At 38.2% G+C, this 13856-nt stretch overlaps 1 protein-coding gene across 1 annotated transcript; it reads right to left on the minus strand.

Moving 5' to 3' along the window:
* Positions 1 to 7226: 7226 nt before the first annotated feature.
* LOC137744462 (auxin-responsive protein SAUR64-like) lies at positions 7227 to 7679 on the minus strand. Its single transcript, XM_068484268.1, has one exon. The coding sequence runs from the start codon at positions 7677 to 7679 to the stop codon at positions 7227 to 7229; it is 453 nt and encodes a 150-aa protein (XP_068340369.1).
* Positions 7680 to 13856: the final 6177 nt, after the last annotated feature.

Raw genomic sequence — 13856 nt, forward strand, 5'->3', positions numbered from 1 at the left:
CGTACACAGCATGGCAAAAATCCACGTTAGTAAACACATCTTTATATCGGCTCAAGACATCTCCAAGCCACTCTTAATAAAATTCAGCAAAGACAACTTTTCTAGTAGTCGATAAGGTGTTATTCTAAGTCATAGCTCCGCTACAGATGCGATCGCTAAGAAGCTCAAACGAAACCGGTGGATTGTCACAAACATGGTGTGAAGGATTCAAGACAAGAATCCTCGATGTAAATGCCTTCTTCTTTGTATTTGGTCAACCAAAATCTATCACCTCCCTAGGCACTATAGAAGACCACGACTTGATATGCATGAAGTTGTCTTTTGCAGGAAGAACAAGCGCCTTAGGGCCAGTTAACACTGCACAAAGTTTCAATGTCGTTCCCCTATCTTGCAAATCACCTTCCTTCACAAGAATAATGATGGTATTGCTTTTAAAGCACTTAAAAAATACCAAGGCTGCAACAAAACGAACAAGGCAACATAATCATAAGTGTGGGGCGGCATTATTACTTCACTAAAGCAAAAGACATACGAGACAAACCTTGTGAGCGCTGAAGGATGACAATTGACAAAGTCACAACGACAAAAAAAGAAATTAGACACAAAGCTTGAAGTAACACGGCAAAAAGGGCAGCTACAAAATGGTCATTCAAAGCACACTACAGTAGCAAAGAAAACCAAAATGCTATGCAATCGCACTACGCAACTCCGCAACGATTACGTAAGCAATTTCTTGCATTGCATGGCAACGTCACCATCGAGGGGAAACTGTGACCAAAAGGTACTCCACAGTGAAACCCCGCTGCAGTATTTTGCACAGCACCACGCAATAAAAAAGTGACGCACTGTAACAACCTCCCACACTCATTACCTCTGCCACCAACAGAAGCCATGCTGTGACCTCGTTGCCCAACAAGTCCGTCCGGCCAACCATCGACGTTCCTTGCGGAAATGGGTTTCGACATTAGTGTCGGATGCATCAGCGCAAACCTGAGCCTAACTCCGGCAGTGCAAACTCCAAAGAAAGCATAGGACAATGAGAAAGGTGGTGCAGCATATAAAGAAAAAAATAATAAAAGATATTTGGTGCATCAGGCACCATTCAAAAGAAGAAGAAAAAAATATTTAAAAAATGGTGGAATCTTGGTGCATGGGCACCATTCTAAAAAGAAGAAAAAAAACTAGTATAAAAAAAAATGGTGGAATCTTGGTGCTTCAGCACCATGTGAAAAAAAAAAAAAAACATAAAAAAAATTATAAAGTTTAAAGGTGACGGTTGCCGATAGAAAGAAAAATTATATGTTTTATTATATTTAGCACATTACACTGAATGAAATAAAACTTATTTATTGATATCTCTGAGAAATTACAGATATATTCATACATAAAAAAATAAAAAATAAAAAATAAAAAGCAGGAGGGAGCCTTTACAAAGGTTGCTCATGTGAAGCCTCAGTACTTGGTAAAGCTCCAAATGACGAAGGTAATAGATGCCTTTGGAATAAAGCCACAAACCTCTGATAATCACTTTGAATTTGACTTTCGGATCCTTGCAGCTAGTCAAGCTTTCTTTTCATGCTTGTGGAATAATTGTTTGCACGCATGTTCAACTTTCTATTTTCGTGCTTGAGCCCTTTGATCTCTTGTCTTAGACTTGCAACCTTAGCCGTCATTGATTCAACTTGGTGAGTTCGAGTAAGTAGGCGTTGTCCCATATTAGATATAGAGCCCACACTATCACATCTCGACCCAAGGTCCACCACATCCGGAGCCTGCTCCACCATCGTAGTACGATAATGTCTGCTTTGGGCCTCGACCACACCCTCACGGTTTTGTTTCTGGGAACTCAGACGAGAACTTCCCAGTGGGTCACCCATCATGGGAGTGCTCTCGCGCGCTACTCACTTAACTTCAGAGTTCCTATGGAACCCGAAACCAGTGAGCTCCCAAAAGGCCTCGTGCTAGGTAGGGATGGGAATATACATATAAGGATCACTCCCCTAGACAATGTGGGATCTTACACACACACTGAACATTGAAAGTTAGAGAGTTTTGAACAACCAACTCATCGGACCGTTTGGAAAGTAGCTTATTATCCTGGGGGGTGAGAAGATTCCTAGTTACGACCGTAGCGGTTATGTCATTCTTCATCATAGAGTCCCCTACTATAAGTGGACCATTAGGAGATAAAAAGGATGAGAGCCATATGTTGTCTTGAGAAGACATGTCTGCATCATTCAAATCAAAACGACGGTCAGATGGGCAAGTCATTTTAAAAAATGATGAAGGAAAATGAGGTCAGATAAATCTTAGAAGTGCAAAAAAAAAAGGAGAAATTTCTATAGGCAACAACGTTTTTAGCGTGCTTTTGAACACAATTGATGGCTCTATAAAAAGGAGGCAACAAGGCCACTTGTTCAGAAATCAAAGAGTCACCGCTCTCCGAGTTTCAAAAGCTGAATTTTCCTGAAGAAAGTTTGTCGGCATTTTTGAGACGCAATCTCAGCTTTTCGGATATCACGGGCAACTTTGCCAAAAAAATCTTTGACAAAGTTAAAATGCGTGAATTTTATTGTTCCAATTACACCACTGTTGCTGACAAGAGTAAAGGAATAGCACGACTACTTGCTGTTGGAAAATCCCTATATATGTTAACCTCTATCCTCCATGGCAAGGTAGACCTACAAGAATGCCTAACTCTTCCTTGTCTCCGAGAATGCCTTTCCAACGAAGCATTTCGAAATACTCAGTTTTCTTCCTCTCCACGAACACCTCTTCAACCAATTCACTTTACACACACCTTGAAGCTTTGAAACTCTAAAGCTCTCAAGCGTCCAACTTCCCAAATTCCTAAGAATTTTGAAAGATCGAGAAAGCTCTCTTCGTTCTTCGCCAAAACCTTTGAAGAATCAACAAGCACCCTTACACATGCCAGTTCTTCCTTTGCCGCAAGCTAAATCCTTGAGGCAACTATTCATCCAAGATCAATTCATCGCGACTCGAATTAGAGGAATAAATTGTAAAAGTGATTGTAACCCCAAATTCATTAATACAAAATATTTCTTTGTACTCGTGTTCTTGTTTCATTTGTTGCTAGATCTTGGCGTTTACAGATTGATGTGAGACTCTAGGAGATCTATTATGACGTTGACAAGTGTCGTGTTGTAGTTGGCTTCCTAGTTGGAAGGAAACTTTTGTGCTTCGGTAGGGGTGCCTAAGCGTGAACCCCTCAGTGGGTTCTTGAAGGTATGGCGTTGACCGGTGCTTGGTAGTATTGGGATTGATCAAGTATGGTACAAACACATCTCTTTTTGGAGCACATTATTTTCTTACTATTGTTGATGACTTCACTCGGTGCACTTGAGTGTATTTTAGGCACAATAAGTCAGATAATAGGGATCTCCTATTTAAATTTATTAATTAACATGGTTGAGACTCAGCTCTCATCCAAGGTTGAGATTGTGGGTAGTGATAATGGCCCTACATTCAAAATCAAATCTTTTAACTATGTCAAGGGCATCATTCATCAAACTAGTTGTATCAATACACCACAACAAAATGGTGTGGCTGAAGGAAAACATCATAATTGCTCATTGCTACACGTGCACTCCTTTTTCAGGCCAAACTTACTAAAAACTTTTGGGGGATGCTATTCTCACAGTTAATCACACATCAACACCTCTTTTAAAGGGAAAGACACCTTATGAGCTTCTATTTCACGTCATGCCTAGTTACTCTCATTTTTTTGTTTTTTATTGTCACTACTAAATTTAACATTTTTCGTCCCTAATAGCGTCGCACTAGAGTTTTAAGTGACGGCAAATTCCTCATGCAACATTTATCTCACAAAGCTCGTGAAAAATGAATGGTGTGACTAAACATAAAGTCATCGCACAAAATGTAGGGGAACGAAATTTCTTTGTTACGTGTAAGTTAACACAACAAAATGATCTAGTCGCGATACAAAACATGGGACACTTGAAATTCGTGGGTAAGAAGTTTTCGCGACGAACATGGGACATCGGACAATAGTTGGCATAAACTTTCCACGACGAACATTTTGTCCACTAAGCTTTGATGCAAAAAATAATGTATTAACTTTAACAAAAAAAAATTATTAAGAAATTTTCGTTATTACTTTCGTCATGCAAGGTTCAATTCTTTATTAATTTTTTTTTGTTCTTGATACATAATTTATTTAAATAACAATTAATTTATTTAAATTAAATTGTCACTATAATGAATGAAGGAAAAAACATAACATTTATATATCAAAGAAAAATGTACGTACAACTAAAAAATTTTGATACTAAGGAAAAAAGGTTGCAGGCCAGCCATCATGACTTTGAGCCACAACTGAGATGCGACTTACCTAGAATTTTTTTTTTTTCACAAACACATTCCTAAACTAATAGGACTACAACAATATCGGACTTTTTTTTCGATTCCATTTATTTCAACGAACCAAGAGAACTCTTTCAGGGGTATGAAGGACAAATACATTATATTTGTAACATCCCACATCGCCCAGGGGAGTGGATCCTTTATGCCTTATATGTATATTTCTATCTCTACCTAGCACGAGGCCTTTTGCGAGCTCACTGGCTTCAGATTCCATAGGAACTCCAAAGTTAAACGAGATTGGGCTGGAGCAATCCTAGGATGGATGAAACATTGGGAAGTTGCTCGTTAGTTCCCAGAAACAAAACCGTGAGGGCGTGGTAGGGCCCAAAATGGACAGTATCGTGCTACAGCAGAGTCGAGCCCGGGATGTGGTGGAGCCCAGGTCGGAATGTGACAATTGTAACATCCCACATCGCCCAAACGAGTGGATCCTCTATGCCTTATATGTATATTCCCATCTTTACATAGCACGAGGCCTTTTAGGAGCTCACTGGCTTCGGATTCCATTGGAACTCTGATGTTAAGTGAGTTCGAGCTGGAGCAATCCCATGATGGGCGACCCATTGGGATGTTCTCGTGTGAGTTCCCAAAAACAAAACCATGAGGGCGTGGTCAGGGCCCAAAACGGACAATATCGTGCTACGGTGGAGTCTAGCCCAGGATGTGGTGGGAGCTCGGGGCGAGATGTGACAATTATATATATATATATATATATATATATATATATATATATAACTCAAAAGCCCACTCACTGGTATGTAACCCCTAAGTCTCGCCTGGCTACACTTGTCCTCTTGAAATGTCTCACTTATATGTGAAACAACTATTTTAATGTTATTTTTAAGCACATAACCATCACTATGAAATAACTTCTCATACATTGTTCAATTGGGGTGTTTAAAGGTTGAAGGTTTGGTTGTACGTACGGAAAGAATTTTCGAGAAAATGAGAAAGAAGGGAAGAAGGTTTCACGTGTGTGTATGCGTGTCCAACGGAATTGGGCATTTTAAATTGTCCTAAGTCCTAATTGGGCTGCATGGCCAAGCTCATGCAATTTGGGTCCAACCCAATTTCCTCTCTTCCTTACTAATATTTCCACTATGAATCCAACTCGGCCACAAATAAAACATCCTCTATTACCTTGCCTGCACTCCTGGCCACTCTATCAACATCATAAATGATATGGGGAACGAATGAGTGACTCAAATCAACTAGAATACCTTTAATATCAGGATGTGAAACTGAGGGTTTGAACAGAGCTGATGCGGACTAAAATATCAAAAAGTCAGACAATTTCAAAAATGATGAATTATGCCGAAAGACTAAACAATTTTGTGGTCGTCACTAGCCAAACATAGAAAGGTCGAATTTAAGAATGAGCTAACAAGGTTTCTTGATGATTGAAAAGTAACATCACAAAAGTATTAGAGCTATCAGGGACCAAAAGTGATTTTCCTAAGATGTTATTCCATTGAGTGCTACCACTTTAGCACCATCGTTACATGAGACATTTCTAGAGTCTTGACAAAAGTAGACTTCGTAGGAATTTTAATAGGTGGTATTCTAACGGATTCTACCAAGGAATCAAAGCTATTTCAGATTTCTAATCTTTAAAGGTTTAATACTGATGGCTGGAGGATAAGGATGGAATTGGTTGGTAAAGTCTCCAATGTTACACAGTTACCGATACATTAGCTCTGCTTAAGCCATCAACTTGCCTCAAATCTACATCTTTCCTTGACAGGGATTTTCTTCACTTTAAGTCTAAGGACATTCGCCAAAGTGCTTTTCTAAAATGTTGACAAGTCGATAAGACTACCCAAAACTTAGGAAAAGCTAACATATTTTTCGTATTCGACGAGGTGGCAAAATTCGGAAGTTAGGTTCAAAAACCAAGAATGGCTACATCACGCGTGTGATGAACACAATACTGCCCAACTTATGCTTTAGTACCAAACTAACACACCCTGGCCCAGAATGTCCACTAGGACTCTGAATCGAGCTGTGCTGGCTAACACCTAGAAGGTGATGAAGCCATAAAGTACGGTGATGTGGAAAATGTGATTAAATTCAAACCTAAAAGTGCCTAAGGACCAAAGTGCACTGCGAGTGGGAACGAGCCCGTTTCACATGCAATGTCAAAGCATAAGTAAAATACAGTAGTGTGGGTAAGGATCATACCCTTGGAGGTAGCCACTTACATTGAGATTGACCACAAATCCTCGTCAATACAAACTTCCAATAACTAAAACCTGGAGGGGCGCAAAAACAAGGGTGAGTGGGCCTAAAAATAATGTTTTCAATTGCTCTAACCCAATCTCGCTTAAATTCGGAGTTCCTATGGAATCCGAAGCCAATGAGCTTTCAAAAGGCCTCGTGCTAGGTAGAGATGGGAATATACATATAAGGTATAGAGGATCTACTCCCCTGGATGATGTGGGGTGTTACAATATTATTCCTTCATTTTTTCCCCTTTTCCAACCCTATGCTCATCCGTTGCAAAATATCGATTTATCTACAGAGAAAATCTGTAATCCAGGTGAATAATTTAAACCTCATGTATCAAGATTCGTACAGTACACAAAGCCAGCTGGGAAATACAAATTAATTATGTCAAATATACATAAGAACAAACAGAGGACTAGGGCAACCTTAAAGGCATGCATGATTCATCATGCATGGGAAAGACTACATGCATTTTGTACATGACTACTTCTCTATACAAAAATAAAAAGGCAGGGTTCAAATCCCTACGTTCCGGATTTCCCTTTGCTCTTAGTGTATTTCTACACTTAAAATACAAAAAATAGGCTGACTTATCATCAGTTACCATAAAGTAGTGATTGTAGGCTTGTTTGTCCTTGATGTAAACTAGAATTCATTGAGCAGCTATTGCTGGCTATAGAATTGAGTAAGGCTTTCTCCGTATCTATAGTTAGACAACGTCGCTTGACAAATGAGATCGTGTAATTCATGAAGAATGAATCACATGGCAATGTGATAGGCTCAGTACTTGAGAGTCCAAACTCTTCCTCAGACATCTTGAAAAGCTTTTGAAAAATGTGGTTGGAGAGATAGGATAACGGCAACACAAAACGTCTCTCATCAATGGTATATACCACAAAAGTTCCTTTTTCACTCACCATATTACTTCTGACTATATTTCTCCCACCACCTCTCGGGTATGCGATGGCTGTCCGCTCCATAAAAGCTCTTCTCTCCCACTTCATAGCATATTTAAGGAGCTTCTTAGGGCTGAGCATCTTGGAGTCCATGCTATAAATTGAGAGTACAACCTTGATAAAAGAACAGATCGAAAAAGTACTTGAAATATTTTCCAGAATTCTGAATTGCTATTTCTTTGGTGGTATTTCCTTTATATAGTTTGGCTTAACACCTTAGACAAATCAATGATATTTGTATCTTTCTTGGGTTGTAATTATCGATGTAAAGCCACGTGATTAGTTATATGGGAATAGATGTTAAGTTGCGTCCTTGCTAACTACTTTTTGGTCAAGATAGATACTTGCCAGTGGAGACAACTATATTCGTTATCTTGTGGAGAAAATTCCAATGTCCTGCAAATCGTAATAATCTTCATATATATTTATCTCTTACGTTATGTCTTGTTGAATAAGGTCGCTTTCTTCGCATAGATCTCATTTCATTGTAGCAAAAACGGGTTCATACTCTCGTGGGAAACAATATTCTTAAGTTCCAATTGCTAACGTTCTTGTCTAAGTAATCTTTTGTTTTTATGATAATCCCATCCATTGTACTTTGTTAGTTGCAATTGGTAATGTTCCTGTCCAAAGTACTATCTTGTTTTGTCGATAATTTCATTCAATCGTACCTTTGCTAGTTGCAATCCTGGTGAAATCTAATACCGACGAACTAGAGTACAAATTGTACTTGAGGGGTTTGTTGAAGTATTCCTCGGAGATGATCTTATCAAGGGAGTTAAATACCAACCTAGAATTTACCAATTTTCATACAAAAATACTTTATATAAGTCCCCTTTTTTTCTACAATATTAGTAATAGTCCATTTTATTAAAATAGGTCCGATCTTTTGAGTTTATGATTATTTTATTATCAGACTCTAATACTATTGATGTTCATATATATATATATATATATATTACCTTACGTTATGTCATGTTGAATAAGGTTTCTTTCTTAACATAGGACTCATTTCATTGCGGCCAAAACGGATAGATAGAACTTCCCCATGAACGCAAGTGGCCTTTTACCATATTGGTGGAAATATGTTGAGCTCTTGCATGATGACGTGGATTCAAGCCCCCTAAGTGGTTAATGAAACAAAATCTATTTTTTGACTTCAAAAAAAAAAAATTTATATATATATATATAACAGGTCTCTTGTGATTCAAGCCCCCTAACTTCCGCACGGACCATATACTTGCCATATAGTAGGACTCTTGTAGGAAAAATCGGAGAACAAAGAAATATATAACAGGTCTTAAATGCTGAATACAGGTTCTTTATAATAGTCTATCCCTATCTCGTTTTTGATACATACGTCAGACCTAATCTCGTTGGACGCAATATTCTTAAGTTCCAATTGCTAACGTTCATGCCTAAGTAATCTTTTGTTTTTTAATCCAATTCATTGTATTTTGTTAATTAGTTGCAAATCCTCATTAGTCATTAGTAATAAGAATTTGGTTTGAATTCGCTTTTGGTGTCAATCAACCGAAGACCTCTCATTTATAAGTAAAGAGAAGTACCAGTAAACTATAGTACTAAGTGGCATTTCCTTCAAGTTTTATCTCGGTTGAATAAGCTAAAAGTTAAAATGCTAATTTATTAGGTCGATTAAAATGTCAATCACCTCAATTAATTATCCCATCGAGGATAAAAACTAATTGTGCGACAATGTAGGATGAGAATTAGACCCAAAAATGTTCAAATGAGAAGATTGTTAGCATTTTCTAATTTTCGTTTTATAGTAAATAAAAAGCACATGGATTGAACTGTAAGATATTTCTGAAATCATGTGAACAATAACAAGACATTAGGATCATGCATTTAATAAACCAAAAGTACAATAAATCAATTACAATTTACTTATTTTTGGAATACAGAAGACATAGCTCTTGCAGATGACAAATGAGTCGAATACAGAAGACATAGCTCTTACAGATGATAAATGAGTCTTCTACTTTCAACAAGCGAAAGTGTTCCAACAATAATAGGGTTTACTCGGAATGGATCATGTATTTTGTCAAAGCAGGGACACCCTTAATATAGTGATTACGGTTCCTCCAATTCCACCTATTATAGTAATTGGAGGAATACACCAAATCATCATTTAATCTTAATGTTGTCCCACCAAGGCATGTGCATGTACAATATGTCTTACTTAATTAGGGTTTTAATTAGTCAACAAAATATACCTTGGACCCATGATTCTTGCTAACCAATATTGAATCACGTTAAAAATCAAATATCTTGAGGATCAAATTATTTGCCTTTTAAGTAATTCGTTTCATAATAATTGACAACTCAACATGAGTCTTACATGAACTCACTAGTAGAAGCGCGAGCAGTTCATCATCCGTATCGCAGCCTACTAGCAGCAGCTCCTCTCCAACTCGAAGATCTAGTCCTAAGAAAAGTCATCAATACTGCCCACAGAGAAAGCTCCAAAAAGATGGATCCCATCTAGGAAGCTCCGTACAAGATCAGCAGAGTAGGCAGTAAGGGTAATTACACCTTCACAACCATGAACGACAAAGAGATCGAAAAGCAATGGAATGCCTACAACCTGAAGAAATACCATGTGTGACCTCTCACTATATCAAGGCCCGAAGACTCAAGCAACTCAACAGGCACCACCTTGCAAGCCGAGGACTATCCAATTGTTATGCAGTCTTTTACAGCTAAGTTATTCGTTCCTTTCACTCATTCTTCAATGACGAATTCAGAAGTAATTTCCAACTTGGCTCGACTACATGTTTGCAACAACTGATCACTCATGCACTTCAAAAGAAGGTCGCGCCCTTCTTAGGGACTAATCTCAAGAATTGCACCCTTTGAGGGACCAACCATGCTCTTTAGTGCGAAAGGGAAAACCAATTCCCTAATACCCATATGGGTTTACTCTCTAAAGTGAGAGGATAAACTCTACACTTCGAATATCTAGACGTAGATGAGCTGGGCTGCCCTAGTATAACTAGATGCATAATGGCTTACGTCGGGATTCCTAGAAGTAGCCACAATGGCTTAGAGACGGAGGGGGCACATTACGCAGTACGTTCGATGGACATCTGCCCTGGAATCCTAAAGCTGCTACTGAGTGCACTAAGGTAGCCTACGGTTTCCAGAATACTGCATACCGCTTGCCCTTCAAGCAGTAAAGCCGCGTTAGACTTACACAACCACACATTCTTGTGAAAGGTTAAACAAGCTAGTGCGCATATACGAAGCCTTATCCACTACCAACATGCTACATAGTCGATCAACTTCACCTATGCCAAGCGCCGAAAGATCTACACCAAGTCCTAAAATGTTGTGATACTTGTTACGCAACCTGCAGAATTGGAGGAAGCTAAGGTTAACAGCCTAGTAGTTATGCAAACTCGTCTGCTTCTGTAAGTAAGGTGTCCGGCTGCTAACCCTATGGCTAACAACCTTGCAAAGTTATACACCAACACCTACGACTACATAGGCTACATGAGCTTGTCTGCTTAAAGAAAAGTAGCATGCCTACCACTAGCCTATCAAGTCTAAAGGTTAGGGCATGAACAAAAGAAGTGAAGATGGAGAAAAGCGAAGGAAACAAGTTTATTAAATTTTCTAGCAAAATTGATAAACAACTAATAAACACCAAAGGAGTTCAAGTAAAGCAAAAGTAACGAGGAAAACAAAGAAAATCCTAAAGGCTACTGATAAGAGCATATTTAGGCGACTTACTTAGCTTGTTTTCGTGCATTTATATTGTTAATTCATAGTTGTTTTAGTAGTTTAAGCCATTTTCGTGTGTTTTTAGGTTCATATGGCTAAGGAAGCAAAAAGATGCATTTTGGAGCATTTTGGAGCAAATTAGAGATTGGAATGGATATCATATGCTTGGAGCCAAGAGGATGGACGAAATTGAAGGATTCCTAATCCATTGCAGCCACATGCATATTCAATCATTCACACCAAAACCTTGCACATGCTTTCCCATTTCATTATTCATTCACTTTGCAGCCACCATTCACTCTTTAATCCACATGCATTCATCATCATTCACCACACCTTGCAGCCACATGCATTCCCCTTTTATATTTCCAACCCACATGCACTTCCCCCTTTAATCATTCAAACATGCACTCCCTTTAATCACATGCATAAATCAGCCACATGCATCTCCCATCACCATATCAGATTTCCATCATATTCACATGCATTCCATCCTTTAAAACATTGCACATGCACTCCCTTTAATTAATTAAGCCACATGCACTCCCATCCATTTCATCATTGCAGCCAACACATGCTTTCACATGCATTTTCAGATTGTCCCCTTGCACATGCAGCCACATATTCATTGCACATGCAATTCCAACCCACATGCATCCTTTAATCATTCAAACATGCAGCCACATTCCCTCCTAGCTGTCATGTTCCCCCCATTTCACCTATAAATAAGCATCCATTGCATTCATTCTCATTCACTCCTCCATTTCAGAAATTCATCCATTGTACATACCACAACACAAACCCTTCCATTTTCAGAATGTAGACCATCACAAACTGCCCTTGGTGCCGTGGCCTTGAGGCACCACTCCCTTACAATCCAAACACCATCCTTCCATCTTCACCACTCCCCAAACCATTCACACCATCAAACTATCCTTAGACCTTGTGCTACAACGAAGAGGAAGAGAAGAGTGCCTAAACGTTCATACAATTCAAGTTTGAGTTGTTGGAATGTTTAGGTGTTTCTTTGATTTCAATGTTTAATTTCAATACTCTTTGTTTTGTACGAATGAGGAATGGAAGAGAAAAGGACCTAAACGTTCATACAATTCAAGTTTGAGTTGTTGGAATGTTTAGGTGTTTCTTTGATTCTCTTTGTTTTGTACCATGAGGAACTAAACCCCCCTTGGTTAGGGGGTAATTCGAAATATATGTTTATGCTTGCATTTTGATTTGATTACTTCTAATTGCGTTTCATAAGTTGTGGATTCAATTTGTTTAACTGTTTGATTGATAACTTATTTATGTATGTTTATTGAGAGTGCACGCTTAATTTTCATGCATGAATATGACGCTAGAATATAAGTGAGTTTCACCTAATATTTACGAACTTATATTCACAAGTAGTGGAGGTTGCTTATAAACAATCGCGTTAAACGAATTCTTGGCATAAGTTTCATGCAATCATAGTAACGAATGCCCCGTCAACACTTATAATTTTCATAGAGCGTAATGATTCTTGCTTGTATCTCTATTATGCAATCATGTAGGGGACTTGTGGGGAATGTTTTGGGTTGTCGTATGCAATCATCCAATTCAATAACGTTAGGAAGATTTGAAGGTTAATTAGTGCATCACGGTTAACTTGGGGTGTTGAGAATTAATGATTTATTGAAATGCAATTGGAAATCGTTTTATTATGCAAGTATAACATGTATGGAGATGAACCCCTTAGCTAGCCTTCCATCCATATTTTCATCACATTCATCTTTACTATCTGTTTTTACTTACAATCTGTTCTTTTAGTTTAAATTCGTCAAAACCAATCCCCCATTTATTTTAAAGTGTTAGTTTAGTTAGAATTACATTAACCATGTGTTTATAAGTGTTTTGTTTCATTTTGTTTCCCAAATTCGTCCAAATTCACCAAAGTGCTCAAAACTGCCCAGAAAGTGATTTTAAGGCAGTTTTGAGTGTTTTGGGTGATGTTTGAGTCTTTTGGTTTGTTTTAGGGTGCGTTTGTTGCACCGGACTGTCTCGGACTGGACTAGTTGCAGGGACTAAGTTGGACTGGCTTAGACTAGACTAAGCTGGACTAACTTAGTGAAGCGTTTGGTGCAATGTTGGATTAAAAAGCAGGATAATGAAAACAGGATTATTCACCATATTTGTGTTTGCTTATACTAGGATTACATTATTGTTCTATTTTAATAGCTCCAATACATGTGTCCAACGCCCTAAAAATTGGAGGGTTTGGAATTGGAATTGGGGTTGGCATAGGTGTAGCAGCATTGAAATTGAAATGGGAGTAACAATCTTACAAATTACTACAAATATTTGGGCACATTGCCCTGAGTTTAATCTCTTGAATTGTTCTTGTAATCAATCCACAACTTGCCCTTAAAAGTTGATTTAATTTGTCTTCTTATCACACATTAAACGTCATTAGCCATCAAATACTTATATCAACATAACTTGATCCAAGGATTTCTTAGTCCGACAAATACATCATTCACTAAATTT

This window comes from Pyrus communis, chromosome 9 (genome assembly GCF_963583255.1).
Source record: "Pyrus communis chromosome 9, drPyrComm1.1, whole genome shotgun sequence".
Lineage (NCBI taxonomy): Eukaryota > Viridiplantae > Streptophyta > Magnoliopsida > Rosales > Rosaceae > Pyrus > Pyrus communis.

Coding starts and splice junctions, on each gene's coding strand:
- LOC137744462 (XM_068484268.1), bottom strand. CDS start 7,679: ATGGACTCCAAGATGCTCAGCCCTAAGAAGCTCCTTAAATATGCTATG.